At 55.9% G+C, this 14390-nt stretch overlaps 2 protein-coding genes across 2 annotated transcripts; both read right to left on the bottom strand.

Annotated features, from left to right (window-relative positions):
- Positions 1 to 844: 844 nt before the first annotated feature.
- GPD1 (glycerol-3-phosphate dehydrogenase 1) lies at positions 845 to 6725 on the bottom strand. The gene is made up of 8 exons (XM_014892495.2): positions 5797 to 6725; positions 5459 to 5636; positions 4986 to 5126; positions 4424 to 4562; positions 3438 to 3550; positions 3046 to 3279; positions 2520 to 2626; positions 845 to 2291 (listed from the first exon to the last, which is right to left on the bottom strand). Exons 1-8 carry the CDS (start codon positions 5835 to 5837, stop codon positions 2195 to 2197), a joined length of 1050 nt encoding a protein of 349 aa, XP_014747981.1. The 5' UTR covers positions 5838 to 6725; the 3' UTR covers positions 845 to 2194.
- Positions 6726 to 7034: 309 nt separating this feature from the next.
- SMARCD1 (SWI/SNF related BAF chromatin remodeling complex subunit D1) lies at positions 7035 to 13792 on the bottom strand. Its single transcript, XM_014892474.2, has 13 exons — positions 13625 to 13792; positions 13363 to 13550; positions 12535 to 12577; positions 12317 to 12439; positions 11917 to 12039; positions 11316 to 11432; positions 10891 to 10992; positions 10451 to 10612; positions 10241 to 10338; positions 9661 to 9796; positions 9215 to 9337; positions 8879 to 8980; positions 7035 to 8684 (listed from the first exon to the last, which is right to left on the bottom strand). The coding sequence occupies exons 1-13, from the start codon at positions 13787 to 13789 to the stop codon at positions 8631 to 8633; spliced, it is 1536 nt and encodes a 511-aa protein (XP_014747960.1). The 5' UTR covers positions 13790 to 13792; the 3' UTR covers positions 7035 to 8630.
- Positions 13793 to 14390: the final 598 nt, after the last annotated feature.

Raw genomic sequence — 14390 nt, 5'->3', positions numbered from 1 at the left:
GCAGGGGATCTCCCTGCTAAACACAAATCCCTGCTGGATTCTGCTGCAGCTCCAAGCAGGTGCTGACAGGAGTTTGTGCGAGGGAGCAGAGGGAATCCAAACACTTGGATTCCTGAAGCCCTTGAAGACAAAGAGAGCTACAAGTCGTGCCAGCCCTGCAGGAACACGCTGGACTTCCTTTATCCTCCCTCCAAGCTCAATAAAGCTCCTCAGCAGAGGAAGCCGTGTTGGCTCCCCCCACACCACAGTTCTGCTGAATTTAAAGGTCGCGGAGTGCCTGCTGAGAAAACGTGGCTAATAAAAGGCACAGAAACAAGTTCAGTGCCAGCAGATTAAATTCCCCTTGTAAGACACCGAGCAGAGGGTTGAGAGCCCTGGAAAGGTCACTCAGTACGGGGCTCCTTTAAAGACACACAGGGACAAGATGAGTCTGGGAAAAGCAGCTGGGAAGAGATGAATAAAATCCCACAGCGTGTCCTGGGAAGCCCAAACATCAGAGGAGGGGAGGCCTGGGGTGTGTGGGGCACAGTGGGGTCCTGGCCTGCCTCCTGCAGGCCCCAGGTGAGGACTCTGGACCCGGCTCAATGTTGCAATCCCAACCCACCATAGTCCTGCGGCCAAATTTTAATCGTGGAACTGTTGCTGAGACAAAGCAAGTGGGACACTGTGTGACGTTGTGGCTAAACAGGGACCTACAGGGACATTCTTGTTGTTTCTGGGACAGCACAGGAGGGTGCAGAGCCAGGAGGGAACGGGCAGTGCCCTGCTCTGAGCACTCAGCAAGTCCAGCAGGCACCAACCCAGTGACAGCAACGCACTGGAGCTGCAGAACAAAGAGAGCATCTCCCATCTCCTCTTCACGTTTATTGTTAATTTAAAGGTACACTGCTGGTCAGAGACTTCTTGGCTCTGGGACTTGAACGGGGGGAGAACAGGGAGCCCTGTAGCATTCCAGCCTTCCAGCCCAGGTAGGATCAGTGAGCACTGGACACACTGGCCTGAGCAAACACCACCAGCTGCAGAGGAGCAGAGGGACACGTGGCACCTGGCCACACAAGGGGCAAATTTCAAAGGCTCAGTAAAGCCCAAGACTGCTGTCCTGTGATGATGGACATCTCCATGTACCTGTTGTGGATCATATGCCCATTCCTGCCCCTGTGCCATTGGGCAGCTTGAAGCATCCCCACATGAGGGAAAGTGTGAGACCTCCTTCCTCAGCTCCTGGAAAGCCACACATGGAAGCACAGAGTGGTCTAAAGCACAGGCTGAAGCGAGCCAGAGGAAGGTAAAGTGTGGCTGTGGAGCATTTACTTAACAGCAACATGACTCAGGAGCCTTGTGGTGACCCACCTGCCTGCTGTGCAGGTACAAGGCAGGGGTCACACCAGCAGACTCAGGGCTGTTGGTCCCTGCAGTGCCAAGCCCCAGAGGACAAACTGAGACAGGGAGAGAAGTCAGCAGGCATGGAATTAGCACAGGCAAACCTGTGACAACAGAGGAGCTCCCCAGGGCTGGGGCCAGGTCTGATAGAGAGAGCAAAAGCTCTAAATAAACAAGCTCCAGAGTATCCCTGGCTCAGCAGGACCAGCTGGGGGAAAGCAGCACATGCCTGGGTGGCAAGGAATGCCATTGTCTGTGCTGTTGCTGCTTAGAAAGATCCTCAGTGCCTTTGGAAGTCCTGAGAGCTCCACTCACCAGATGGAGCCTGGCAGGGGACTGTGCTCTCTCCACCATACAGGGAATGCAAAAGCAGCAGCAGGTAGGGAAGAGCTGGTGTCACCCAGAGTGGCCCCATGGGGCTAAAAGGGAGGACTTGGGACACTCTTTTCCCTCCCAGGCAGTGCCCAGCCCTTATCTATCATGATGGCCTGGCAGAGTCCTTCCCAGAGCTGAATTCATTGTGAGGAAATAGAAGGAGGAAGATGCTCAGCCCTGCTCAGGGCAGACCTTAGACAGCAGCAGCAATTAAACGAACCCTTCAAAGAGAGAAAGAGGCCAGCAGGTACCTCTGTGCCAGGCTCAGTGTCCAGGGCAGGGGCTGGGGCTGGGGAAGGGAACCTCTGCTCTTCCAGCAGTCTGCAGAGGATCCCAGGAGACCCAGACTCCTTCCAAGGCTGTGGCAGCAGATCAGATTGGTGTGGGCAGGAGCTTTCAGCACATCTCAGCAGGGCCTGTGCTCTGCAGGCAGAACCCCTTAATTGTGCTCAGGGTGGTTCTGGAGACATGTGATGAAGTCAGTGACAGGTTTTCCCTCGTAGCAGATGCGATACACAGCAGTGAAGAGGGGGAACCTGTGGGCAGAAAAAAAAAAAGTCACCACAGATGGCAGAGTCAGAGCACCTCGACTTCTGTCATGGCATGCAGGAGCAGGTGGGCCAATGGCACTGTGCCCAACCCAACAGGCACCTCCTGCCCAGCTGCTGTGACTGGGCAGTGCAGAAAAGGGGGCCTTCCCCTCCTGCTGCTCCTGAAAAGGTCCCAACCCCACCCCAACGAAGCACAGAGATTCCAGCACTCACTTCTCCACCACATTCTTGCTCTTGAGGATTCGATGCAGCTCAGCAGATGTCTGGGGACCCTGCAGCTTCTGCCCATTCAGCATCTCCTTCTCCAGCTGCTCGATGGACTGAAACAACCCAGCAGTGAGGAGCTGGACCTGCAACCCTGCTGCTGCACCACATTCCTGCCCTGGGGCTGGGCTGCAGCTCTAGCCAAGCACAGACAGATCCAACAGTGCTAACTGGGATCACCTCCCTCCCTGCTCACCAGGTTGATGTAGGGATCATAGAATCATACAATATCCTGGAAGGCACCCACAAGGATCATCCAGTCAAACTCCTGGCAATCCCACCCTGTGCCTGAGAGCGTTGTGCAAACACCCCTTGAGCTCTGGCAGCCTTGGGGAGTCTCAGTGCCCAACCACCCTCTGGGTGAAGAACTTTTGCTTGATATGCAACCTAAACCTTCCCTGACACAGCTTCATCCACAGTCTCAGTGTCAGCTGCTTCCAGCTCTGCTTCCAGCTCTGCTTCCAGCTCTGCTCACCTTCCCAGTCTTGGCAAAAGCCTCGGCGACCTTGCGGTTGCGGCCCCCATAGCAGGTGGTGATGAGGTCGGCAACGCCGCAGCTCTCCAGGAAGGTGGCAGGGGTGACAGGGCCCTTACAGAAGAGCTTGGCAAAGCCAATCATCTCCATGAGGCCCAGGCGGATCACAGCAGCCTTTGTGTTGTCACCGTAGCCGAGGCCATCACAGAAACCAGCTCCAACGGCCACCACGTTCTGGAAAACAACGGCAGCGTGGAGGGATCTCTTCCCAACGGAGCTCAGAGCTGCATCCATGAGCAGCCTGTGTGACCCAAGTGCTGTCTGTGCCAGTGTCCATCATCCCTTCTCCCTGCAGAGCCCCAGGCTCTGCTCACCAAGCCCTGCACGCCCACCTTGAGAGCCCCACAGATCTCTACAGTGTCAGCTTCCTGCACCACCGACACACGGAAGTTGGGTGTCTGCATCAGGTCCTTCAGCATCTGCCCGTGCTTCATGTTCTTGCAGCCTGAGGAGACAAAGTGACAAGGAAGAAGGTGATGGGGAAGACCACGAGGTAAGCTCATGTTCTCCTGAAGGTCGTCCACTGAAAGGAACCTATTGCCCAACCAATAGATGTTGCAAAACACGTGCAGGTCCACACAAAGCCATGCACACACTGCCTGACAGATAAGCAATGTTCAACTTTGGCATTCCCAGAGACAATCCCTGCTGCTGTGTCAGGCAAGACAGAAATGACTTTCTGAATGCTCAGTAGGTTAAAGGCATCTTCAAAGTTTGAGGTTGGAGCTTTCTGTCCTGCCTGTCCCTGCAGGGTCCTGTGTGCTCGCAGGGGTTGTGGGCCCCGTTCCACCTCCCCAGCCTCCTGCCCAGTGTGTTTGCTGTTGTTTAATAAAACAGACACTTCGAATGCCACAACTTCTGACCAAGCAAACAGTTCTGTTTGTTCTGGCTCTGTGCACAGTCCCCAACAGTGTGGAGGATGTTGGAACAGTCACCAGATGAACTTCCAAGCAGCCCTGGCTGGCAATAACATGAGATCCAGGTGGGCATCCTGTGAAGCCCAAGGAAATCAAGAATAGAATTTATTCCTAAAGGGCCTCTTAGTGCCCACCCCTTTAATTTGTGCCAGGCAGCTGCCTGGTGCTGGGTCCATGCTGGCAGGAACTTTTATCTACACAGCTCTATTGTTAATGGAGCGAGTGATCCCATCACAAACCCTGAGAATGAGCTCAGCCAGCTCCTGTGGGGTGTCCTGTCTTCCCAGGGAACAGGGCCAGCTCACCCAAGGCAGCAGGAGTCTGCACCAGACCCTGCCCTTTGTCTCTCCCTGCTCATCACAAATGAAAGCTGCTAATGAGGAGGGATGTTAGCTCCTTACCAATGGTGGTTTCGCAGAACTTCTCTTCTGCCACTTCATTGGCAATATTGGCCCCCATGAGCACGTTCATTTCTATTCCCAGTTTCTCATGGATGATGTCTGAGATCAGCCTCAGCCCATCTGGTCCTTCATCCACGCCCTGAGAGACAGCCAAGGACAGAGATCACTAAATCAATTAGGCTGGAAAAGACCTCTAAGGACATTGAGTCCAACCTTTGACTGAACACCACCTTGCCAAATAGGCCATGAGCACCTGCCCCTCCTGGATACCTGCACTCCACCCCAATCCCACCATTCCCTGTGCTGCAGTGCTCTGACTGATCCTGACGTGCAGAGCTGTGCCCTGCTCCCCTCAGCACCTGAGATCCCCCATATGCCCTCACCCTTCTCCACCAACACCTCAAAATCCCCACGAACACTCTGCCCTCACTTCCCTTCTTCCCCCCACTGCCCATTTCTATTCCAAAATCCCTGGATTCCCTTAGCAGCCACTCCAAGCCAGGCTGCTCCCATCTCCCCTGCCTTGTCCCAGCTCCCTGGCGAGTGCTGCTCCTGCTCACACCTTGATGAGCGACATCCCAACAGCGTCTTTCTTCACGTGGCCCTTGAGCTGGTCACAGACTTTGCCAATGAACTGGTGGGGCACCACGAACAGGAGGACATCAGCACCTGCACAGGCTTTGAGCAGGTCTGGCTCTGCCACCTGAATAGAGAATGACTATTGTTAGGGACTGGGAAGCTGGAAGGGAAGGAAGGGCCCAAAGTCACAATGCCAGAGCTGGCAGGGCAGAGGGGCTGGAGCAGAGTGGGATGATGCCAGCTCAGAGGCAGCCACATGGCCTCCAGCCCAGCCTGTGGGATGCCAGAGCAGGGGCAAAGGTGAGAGCAGCCAGGGCTGCAGCTCATCCAAGCACAGATGAAGGTCAGCGGGAGGGCATAACAACCCCACAGAGCCCGGTGCATCCTCTGCCTTCACACCCAGAGCCCAGCCATCATCTCTGCCCCTCGGAAACACTGCTGGCAGCCCACACTCACCACGTTGGGAGGCAGCTTGTGCCCTGGCAGGTACTTGACGTTCTCGTGCTCCGTGTTGATGATGTCCGTGAGCCGCCGGCCGCCCACCTCCTCCTCCAGCACCCACATGCTCACCTGGCTCTCGAAGGTGCTCAGCCGAGCTGCGTTGCTGCCGGCGATCTTGGCGATGGCCGAGCCCCTGCGAGGGCAGAGGGAAGCCGTGGCAGTGGGCACTGGGGCACCACAGGTCACGCTGTGACCCGCAGGAATGGGGACGGCTGGCACCGAGGGTGGGGGGGACAGGGGACAACAGGGACCGCGCTGTGCTCGCCCAGGGGACCCGGGTGCCCGGCGCTCACCAGTTGCCAGAGCCCACGACGCAAACCTTCTTGCCACCCATGGTGCTTGGAGCGGGGCGCTGCTGCGGGGCTCGCAACCCGTCTCTTCTATTTCAAGGCTGCCCGGAGCAGGGGCGGCCCCGGCCCGCCCCCGGCCCCGCCTCGCCCCGGGGGCACCGGGCACCCGGCTCCGGGCACGGCCGGTGCTCGGTGCTCGGCAGGTGCAAAGCGCTGCCCTGGAGCAGCTCGGATCCCGCACAACCAGGGCTCACAGAATCGTGGAATATAGTGAGCTGGGACTCGCAAGAATTAGCGGGTCCAAGCCTTAGCTCTGCACAGACACCCCAACAATCCCACCCTGTGCTCCACAGCGCTGTCCAAACGCCTCTTGAGCTCTGGCAGGGTTGTGACCATTCCCTGGGGAGCCTGTGCAGTGCCTGAGCACCCTCTGGGGGAAAAGAACTAAAATTTTCCTAATATCCATCCCTATCCCCCCGACACAGCTCCAGCCGTTCCCCTGGGTCCTGTCAGTGTCCCAGAGAGCAGCAGGGATCAGAGCTGCCCCTCGTGAGGAAGCTGCAGACCCCGTGAGGCCTGTGACTCGTGTCTGCTGAACCTTTCTGCACAAAAGCATTTCATTGTCCCCCTCTTGCTAAAAAGTGCCATTTCCCCCTGTGAAGGAGCAGGAACCGCCTGGTGCAGCCCCAGGACTCCTGCCCCCGAGACAGCAGCACTTTCCTCTTCTCACACAGGATCCTTCCCTTGCCCCAGGGGCTCCCAAGTCTGCAGTAAAGCATTTACAGTTCTATAAATAAGCAGGGTGAAGAGAATAAATCCCCTTTTGCTTAATTTTAAACCCTTGTATGTAAACGGTACTACAGTTTCCTTCAAATTCTGCCCTACTCCCCTGGGATGTCCAAGAGGCTGTCACAACCCAGCTAAGTGGACACGGGGCAGTTCAAGATTTATTAGCACTGGCCACTGGATTTCCAGTTGTGCTCAAGTTACTTTGTTTACCACAAAAGCACTTTGCAAAGGCTTAGCAAAATCTACAGGCTGGGAGATCCCTCCATAAAGGGCTCGCTATAAAAGGCCAAAATATGAAGAACATTTTCTTTCCAGTCATTTAACCCTAGTGGCTTTGAAAAGAAGAAGAAAGCAGAGATAATAAATCCTGTCCCTTCCCTGGGAGTCACCAGGCTCATCTCCCATGGCAGCTGGGAGAGTGCAAGCTGTCAGCATGGAAGGAGGAGGACAGCTTCCTTCACAGGAGTCTTTTATTAAAACTGGGTGACGTCTACAAGGATACAGTACAAAAAAAAAAAATTTGGTCCATGGAAAAAACCGTAATATTCAGTTAAGAAAAGCAGTTACTCTGCAACAGCTACGTTTGCCTATGTAGGACTCAGCATCCCTCCTGTGGGAATACCCTGAGGAGTCAGGGGCTGCTTCTCCAGCACCAAGACCTTCACCCCAGTACCACGGAGGAGCATTTCAGAAGGGCAAAGGACAGGGGAAGTCGAGAGTCTATTACTCACAGACATGTAGTAACACAGACACAAGGAGTAGTAGGGCCACCCAGGTGCTCCAACTCACAGCAGCCTCCCCAGCCACGCTGAGCTGGGTGAGGGCTCACCAGTAACATGATCCTGCAGCTATTCCAAGAGTCAGACCAGCTTCTGAGTCCATTTGCATTATAGTCCCGAGCAGAAACACTGGGATCGGGGTCAGGTTGGAGCCATTTCATTCTCCTAAGCCTGACCACCAGTTAACTCATTCCAGGAGGAGGCATCGGGGCTGCTACTCCTCACAGTGGAGAAAATCTATTTGTACATTCCTGAACCATGCTGGGCCCTATGGCAGCCCCACAGCCTAAAAACTTGACTAAAAACCACAGGAGCTTCAGCATGGAAACACCTGCTAACTCACATATGCTTGGAAAAATGTCCATTTCCAAGAACTGTCCTGTTACACCCTTGGACCCACACGGAGGAGCCTCTGGTCCCCACAGCAAGTGACACAGGACAACTGTCCCAAAGGAATGAGCCTACAACACCATCCCTGCAGAATTCCAGGCAGCTGCTGCATCCCCTCTCCTTGCTCCAGGGAAAACAAGCAGCCACGAGGTTCGCTGGAATCCACTTGGAGGTGTCTGAAGTGCAGAGCGCTGCATCACTCCAACGCTTCCACATCCTTGCAGGAAGCCAATGCCTCGTCCCCCTGTGATCCCAGCCTAGGACAGTCCATCATGGAACACGAAGGGAATGGGGCAGGGAGGAAAGGAGAAGGGAAGAAGCAATTCTCTACACAGTTCAGTAACTTCCTCGAGGAGGAGAGTGACCTATGAGGCAGCCCAGTGCAGCAGCGCCCTCCGAGGAGGGGGTGAGGGCAGGGAGGTATGTCAGCTCACGGCATCCTGCCCACCACAGCGCCTGGCACGGGCTGTAAAACGTGGCAGGCAAGAGCCCCAGCCACACCTTAAAGCAGAGCCAGGCTTCAGAGCCAGCTCTGAGCACCCAACCAGATGCTGGCTGGGGAGGAATGGGCTGAGAGAAGGCTCTGTAGTCACTCTGGCTACCGGGGACACTACGGGCAGTGTGGAGTCACGGGGATCCTCGTGGAAGCCTTGGGACTGACAAGGCAACAGTCAGGAAAAAAACCAGGTAGAAATGTGTGCTCATTGGAGCCTGTCTGCTCGCTCCAGGTGTCCTGGACATGTCCCAGCAGGGACAATGCCAGGATGAATAACGTGGGCCTCGCTGCCGGAGTGGGATTCAGTGAGCTGGAACAGTGAGCTCTGCAGCTCTGACTCCACAAACAGCTGTGATGCTTCTGCCTGGGGAGAGCAGAGCAATTTATGTGTTCCGGATCCCCAGGGCCTGCTCCAGTTCCTGCCGTCTCTGCTGCACCTGCAAGAGGAGCAGAGTTGCAGCATTAACACCCTCGGGTGCTGCAGCACCAGAGCAGCCCAGTTAACAACGCAGGAGCCAGCTGGGAAAGGGTGAGCTCAAACTGGCACCAAGATGCAACCACCACCTTCCCCCAGCACCGAGTGCCCCAAGGAGTGACAGGCACAGAGGGATCCCTGCCCAGGGACACTCACCTTGGAGTAGAAGTATCTGCACACGGCTTCCTGCGCCCAGGGCTGGAAGTAGAACTCGGCTCTGCGCTCCTCCTCGGGATTCCCAACCACATCAGTCATTGTCTGGGGAGCACAAAGGCAAACAGCTCAGTGAGTGCTGAGCACAGATCTGGCTGTGCTGAGCAAACCCACCCCCTTCTCTTTCCTCACAGACATCTCAGGTCAGCTTCTTATGCTTGACTCAAATTCCAGCCTCGCTTTCCAAGGAGGAAATTACCTCCTTCTCTCTGTGGGAGCTCATTCTAATGAGGGAAGGGTGTGAACTGGACCACCTTCCACACACGACAAAGCTTTTACCTTCAAATCCCGGCACTGGGACTGGAGCCAGTCGTTGATGAAGCCCTGAGGATCTCGGGCAAAGCTCAGCATGAACTCACGCTGTGTCTTCAGCTGGTTGATGGTCTCAATTGTTTCATGGATCTGAAGGAGACGAATACAGAATGGAACTGCTCAACAGGGGAGAAGCCAGAAACATCAAGGGATCCAACACACAAAGGCAAATTCTTACACTCTCTGGTTGACTTACACTTAACAGGATTTTCAGCTCTCAGTTTCCTGCTCTAAATATTACCGATTTCCCCACAGACTATCTGCTTTAAAAATTACATTTCCAGGCACAGCCACAGGTTTGTAAACACAGCTCATCCCACTGCAGCTTCCAAACAACAGAGCACTGCTGCCCTGTCCAGAGACACATCTCTGCCCAGCAACAAGGAGAGCAGACCTGAAGGAGCTTTTCCTACCTTGTTATCCAGAGCAGCAATTTCCTGTTGACTGGCTGTGGAGAGCAGAAAGGAATTCATCTGAGTTTTCAGGGTATCGTCCACCTCCACGTCAATGTCATAGCAGGCTGTTTTCTTCTGGTCATTTGGGTCAACACTGGGGACAGCCACAAGAAGCCAAAGTCAGGGAATAGCTCCAGAAAAAAGGCAGAATTTGGGAGAAGTTCAAGAAAGCAGCAAAGGCAGCTCCTCTGGGATGCTGCAGCAGACAGACTGCAGACAGGGACAGGGACAAACCACGCCACTGTCAGCCTCAGCCCCAAAACTAACAAAAACCCACTGATGGCTTTACAGCAAAAGAAATGAGTGATTGCTCCAAGGTTTCTACCCACAGCAAAGGACAGCAGGGATGTGGGAGTGCCTTTGGAAGAGGGATGTGGTAATGAGAGAGGAGGCTGTTCTTGTACAAAGGAACACGGGAACTGCTGCTGAAAACCAGGACATATCACACTGTCCTCCTGTGCCAGCCTCATCCATCCATCCCTCCCTCCCTCCCTCCCACTCCTCCCTGGAAACAGGAACTCACGTGGAGCAGCCTCACCTGATCACATGATTGATGATGATCGGTTCTGGGGGCATCAGCAAGGCGTGAAGCCTTTGTGGGATTTCAGAGAACTTCATCCTCTGCGACTCAAATATCTGTGACAGAGACGGGGCTGAGGGAGGAGCAGGGGCTCGGTGCAGCCACCCCCAGCTGCCCACACAGGGAAACTGATACAGGTGCTGCTGTTCCAGCCCTGCCCTCGCTCACCTGCTGCAGGTACTTGTCACAGATGACAAACTCCCGCTCGTGGGGGTCCTGCAGCTTGTGGGTCTTGATGTACTGCCACAGGGCCTGGATGATCACGGGCCGGGTCTGGGTGTGGATGCCCAGGAGCCGAGCCAGGCGTGGATCCAGTTTGAACTGGGGAGGCTGAAAAAAAGAGCACAGAGAGGTGAGGCAACCCCAGACACAGGTAATGGTGCATGTCCAGCACTGCTGCTCTCAGCCTGGAATGGTTTGGGTTGGGAAGAAATATCATTCCACCCCCTGCCATGGGCAGGGACACCTTCCACTATCCCAGGCTGCTCCAAGCCCCATCCAACTTGGCCTTGGGCACTTCCAGGGATGGGACAGCCACAGCTTCTCTGGGCAACCTGTGCCAGGGCCTCACCACCCCCACAGGGAGGAATTTTCCCCTCCTGTGCTACCTGGTAATCCAGCATCAGCAGGACAGTGCAGCGCACATTGACATCCCCTGGCCTCTTCACCTGGAACCCATCTGTCTCCTGAGTTGTAGCAGTCCTGTGCCACTGGAATGTGAGAGGGAATTTAGAAGCTCCACCCCACACACGATTCCCCCTGCTCCTGCTGCTGGGCACCCAAAAGCTTTGCCAGTAAATCCCACCCAATTAGAGAAAGCTCCAATCCTTCCCACTTAAGAGTTTGAAACAAGAGTCAATATATTTGTTCTGACCTTCAGCAAGTGAGAGAAAAAGCCAAAGTGAGAGTTCAAGAGCTCCTGGCTCCCAGGAGCCTCAAGGATTCCCACCTTCCAAATTACAAACGACACACAAACCCCACCTGCTGAAACACAAACCCACTTTTAGAGGAAACACAGCAAAAAGCAGCTCACCTCTACTAGGTGATTGTCAGGGCCATACAGGTCTTTATCAAGTTCAATGACCAGAGATTTAAAGAAGGACGAAAATTTCCTTTTCTGCTTGGTGGCATCATATTTGGACAGAGCAGACTGCAAGCAACACAGGGAGGAAGAGGGTTAGGGCAGCAAGTCTCAGCACTCAAGCACAGCCACCGTGCACGACAGCTCCTGTAAGTTCTGAACACCTGAATTCACCAACGTGTGCTCAAAAATCAAGTTTCCAAGTCAGAAAGGGAAAGACTGGAGTTAAAGATGAGCTCGCAGGAGTTAAACCCCTCAGCAGTTACGTACAATGCCAGTGCCCTGGTTCTCAGAGCTGGGGACACAAGTGCCACTGAGCTGCTCTCACCAGTGATTCTCACAACTCTAAGAACTTTGGACAACTCGTGTCCTGCCATGGGGACACCCATCGGTCTCCAAGCTGGGCTCTCGGTCTCGTCACCATCAGACTCCTTGGAAAACAGAGATGAAGGAGGATATCAAGCCCCAGCTGTGCTCTCAGACACTAGGAAACTGGTTTCATTGCCAATTCCAGATCCACAGTCTCCTCTGAGGTTGGGTATTTCCCACTTACATCCTCCAACAGCCGTCCTTCCACCCGAAGCTCCCAGGAGGCGACGGTTCCTTCGCCATCCTCTGCGTCTGACTTGGCTGGGTTGAAGGTGTTGGAGATAAAAATTCGCAGCTTTCGCTTTTGCTATAAAAAAAAAAGCATCAGCTCAGCGTTAATTCTCCTGTTCAGGGCCATCTGTTCTGCACAGGTTTTGCTAAAACTCAGCTCAATGCTTTCAGCTGCCTCATGCTCCCCCCTCTCCTGGAGCAGACAGAGGTGTTGCTGGTCCCAGTCCTTGGCTGTGTCCAGAGCACTGGGACCCCTGATATGCCAAACTCACAGGACATTATCCTTCAGTGCCCTCCTGCTGCCTGAACTCAGGAGCCTCCAAAGCCTGGATACAACCCGTGGACTCCCCTACCTTGATGGGGCGTTTCAGAGCCTCCTGGATATCCAAGCGTTTCCTCATGATGGTCTGGTCCAGCTTCCTCTCAAAGGCCAACAAGTCCATGTAGGCCTGGGATTCGGGCACGAGCTCACGGATCTGTGGCCAAGCAAGGATGGGAATTCCCATCAGCTCCCCAGAGTGCTCCAGGTTGCCCTCACCTCCCCCTGAGCCCTTCCCTGTGTCCCACTCACCCGCTGTGGGAGGATTTTATCTGCCATCTTCTTCTTCTTGGCGCTGACAGGGGCAAGAGGCAAAGCAGGAGTGAAAATGGGAACGGCTTTGGGCACTCACAAACCTGCAGCACTGACTGGCCAGTGACTCCCCAGTTAGCTGGGCCCTGCTCCAGTGTGGCTAACTGGTTATCTCAATGCTTCCCACCCCTCTGAGCACTCGGGAAGGGAATTACCTCTGTTGGAAAGCGGGTTCATCCCTTGGGAAGGTGGATCTAACACTAAGCGTCCCCCCAGCCTCGATCAACTTTGGATTGGCTTTTCCAGGAACAGCATTTTAAATCCAGAATGATTTTAAATCATTCTCATTGGAGCATTACATCAAGATGCAGGCATGTGACATAAACTCAGCCCTGCCTGTCCTCCAATGCCAGGGTAATGCACAAGGACCCAACAGGACCTTTCAGCCCCCTGAGTGCTGCAGGATGGCCGAGAACTCCAGAATCCTTGAGGCTGGAAAAGCCCTTCCAGACCCTTCCAACTTGTGCCTGATCCCCACCTCGTCACCAGCCCAGAGCACTGAGTGCCACATCCAGTCATTCTTTGGAAATTTCCAGGGATGGGAACTTCACCGCCTTCCTGGGCAGCCCTTTCCCATGCCTGGCAATTTCCACGAAGAAATTCCTCCCAAACCCCAAAGCAGCCATGGGATGTCCCCTCTGCCCAAGGACATTGCTGCTACCCTGAGATGCTCCCATTGTCTGGGGATGCCCCGGGATGTCCCCAAGAGCCGGGGATGTCCCCGTTAGCCCCGGGATGCGCCCTCACCCCGTGTCCCCCGTGCCTTACTTGTGGTTGCGGTTGGGCACCGCCTGCGGCTGCACCTGCTGAAGCTGCTGCGGCGCCGGCCGCTTCCGAGCCTGGTCCAGCCCGGCCTGCGCCAGCGCGGGCCGCACCGCGGGGCTCCCACCGTACCCTGGAGGACCCATGGCCGGGCCTTGCGGCGCCAGGCGGCCGCCCGGCAGCATCCCGGGGCGCTGCGGAGAGAAGAGACCCGGTCAGCGCCCGCCGCGCCCGGCCCCGCGCCCCGCCCCGTGCCGCCCCGCCTCACCGGGTAGGCGGCTCCAGGCAGCGGCGAGCGATACAGGCCCTGCCCCGGCGCCGGGCCCATGCGCACCGCCCCGCCCGGCGCTCCCGGGCCCAGCGCGGCCCCGGGCGCGGCCCCGGCGCCGCCGCCGCTCGCAGGCCCCGACTGGAACCCGGCCCGCGCCGCCATCTTGTCTCGCACAAAGGGAGCGGAACCGGAAACGGCCGCGCACGGCGCGCGGAGCGCCGGGGAGGAGCCGCCCGCGCCCGCCGCCGGCAGCGCCCCCTGCCGGAGGGGAGGACCGAGCGGAGGGGATTTGGGGCGCTGAGGGGTTGGGGGTGCGGGAAGGGCGATCAGGGGTGGGAACGGGGACTTTGAGGGGTGGGACTGGGAGTACGGGATGGGCCCGGACGCTGGGAAGGGTTGAGGGGTGTCAGCTGTGATTAAAGCCCCTGTTCCCTCGTCCTGGAGCCTCCCTTGCTCCGGGATGTGCTCGGAGGGAGGTGGGTTTGCCTCTCCCAGGGATGGAGGGCTCGGATGTGCAGGTGTGGCAGTGGCACCGCTCAGAAGAACTTCCCTCCATAACATTCAGGAGGAATTGTTTCATGGAAAGGGCTCTGGAGCTACCCTGGGACATGGTGGAGTCGCCATCCCTGGAAATGTCCAGGGAACTATCGGGCATGGCACTCAGTGTTCCGGTGGGGATCAGTCACAATTTGGATTTTGTGATCTTTTCCAACCTCCGGGATTCTGGGATTTTAGGGACGAAGTTTATGGGGAAAACAAATGG

Source organism: Sturnus vulgaris, chromosome 30 (genome assembly GCF_052056855.1).
Source record: "Sturnus vulgaris isolate bStuVul1 chromosome 30, bStuVul1.hap1, whole genome shotgun sequence".
Lineage (NCBI taxonomy): Eukaryota > Metazoa > Chordata > Aves > Passeriformes > Sturnidae > Sturnus > Sturnus vulgaris.
This window is presented reverse-complemented; position numbering and strand designations above follow the sequence as displayed.

Excerpts from the sequence above, each read along its gene's own strand:
- GPD1 (XM_014892495.2), bottom strand. The coding sequence starts at position 5,837 with ATGGGTGGCAAGAAGGTTTGCGTCGTGGGCTCTGGCAACTG. Across the intron at positions 5,127-5,458 it reads ACAAGCTGCCTCCCAACGTG|GTGGCAGAGCCAGACCTGCT; the intron begins GTGAGTGTGGGC and ends TTCTCTATTCAG. Across the intron at positions 2,627-3,045 it reads CTTTTGCCAAGACTGGGAAG|TCCATCGAGCAGCTGGAGAA; the intron begins GTGAGCAGAGCT and ends GGGTTGTTTCAG.
- SMARCD1 (XM_014892474.2), bottom strand. The coding sequence starts at position 13,789 with ATGGCGGCGCGGGCCGGGTTCCAGTCGGGGCCTGCGAGCGGCGGCGGC. Across the intron at positions 13,551-13,624 it reads TGCCTGGAGCCGCCTACCCG|CGCCCCGGGATGCTGCCGGG; the intron begins GTGAGGCGGGGC and ends TTCTCTCCGCAG. Across the intron at positions 9,338-9,660 it reads TTGCTGCTCTGGATAACAAG|ATCCATGAAACAATTGAGAC; the intron begins GTAGGAAAAGCT and ends CGTCTCCTTCAG.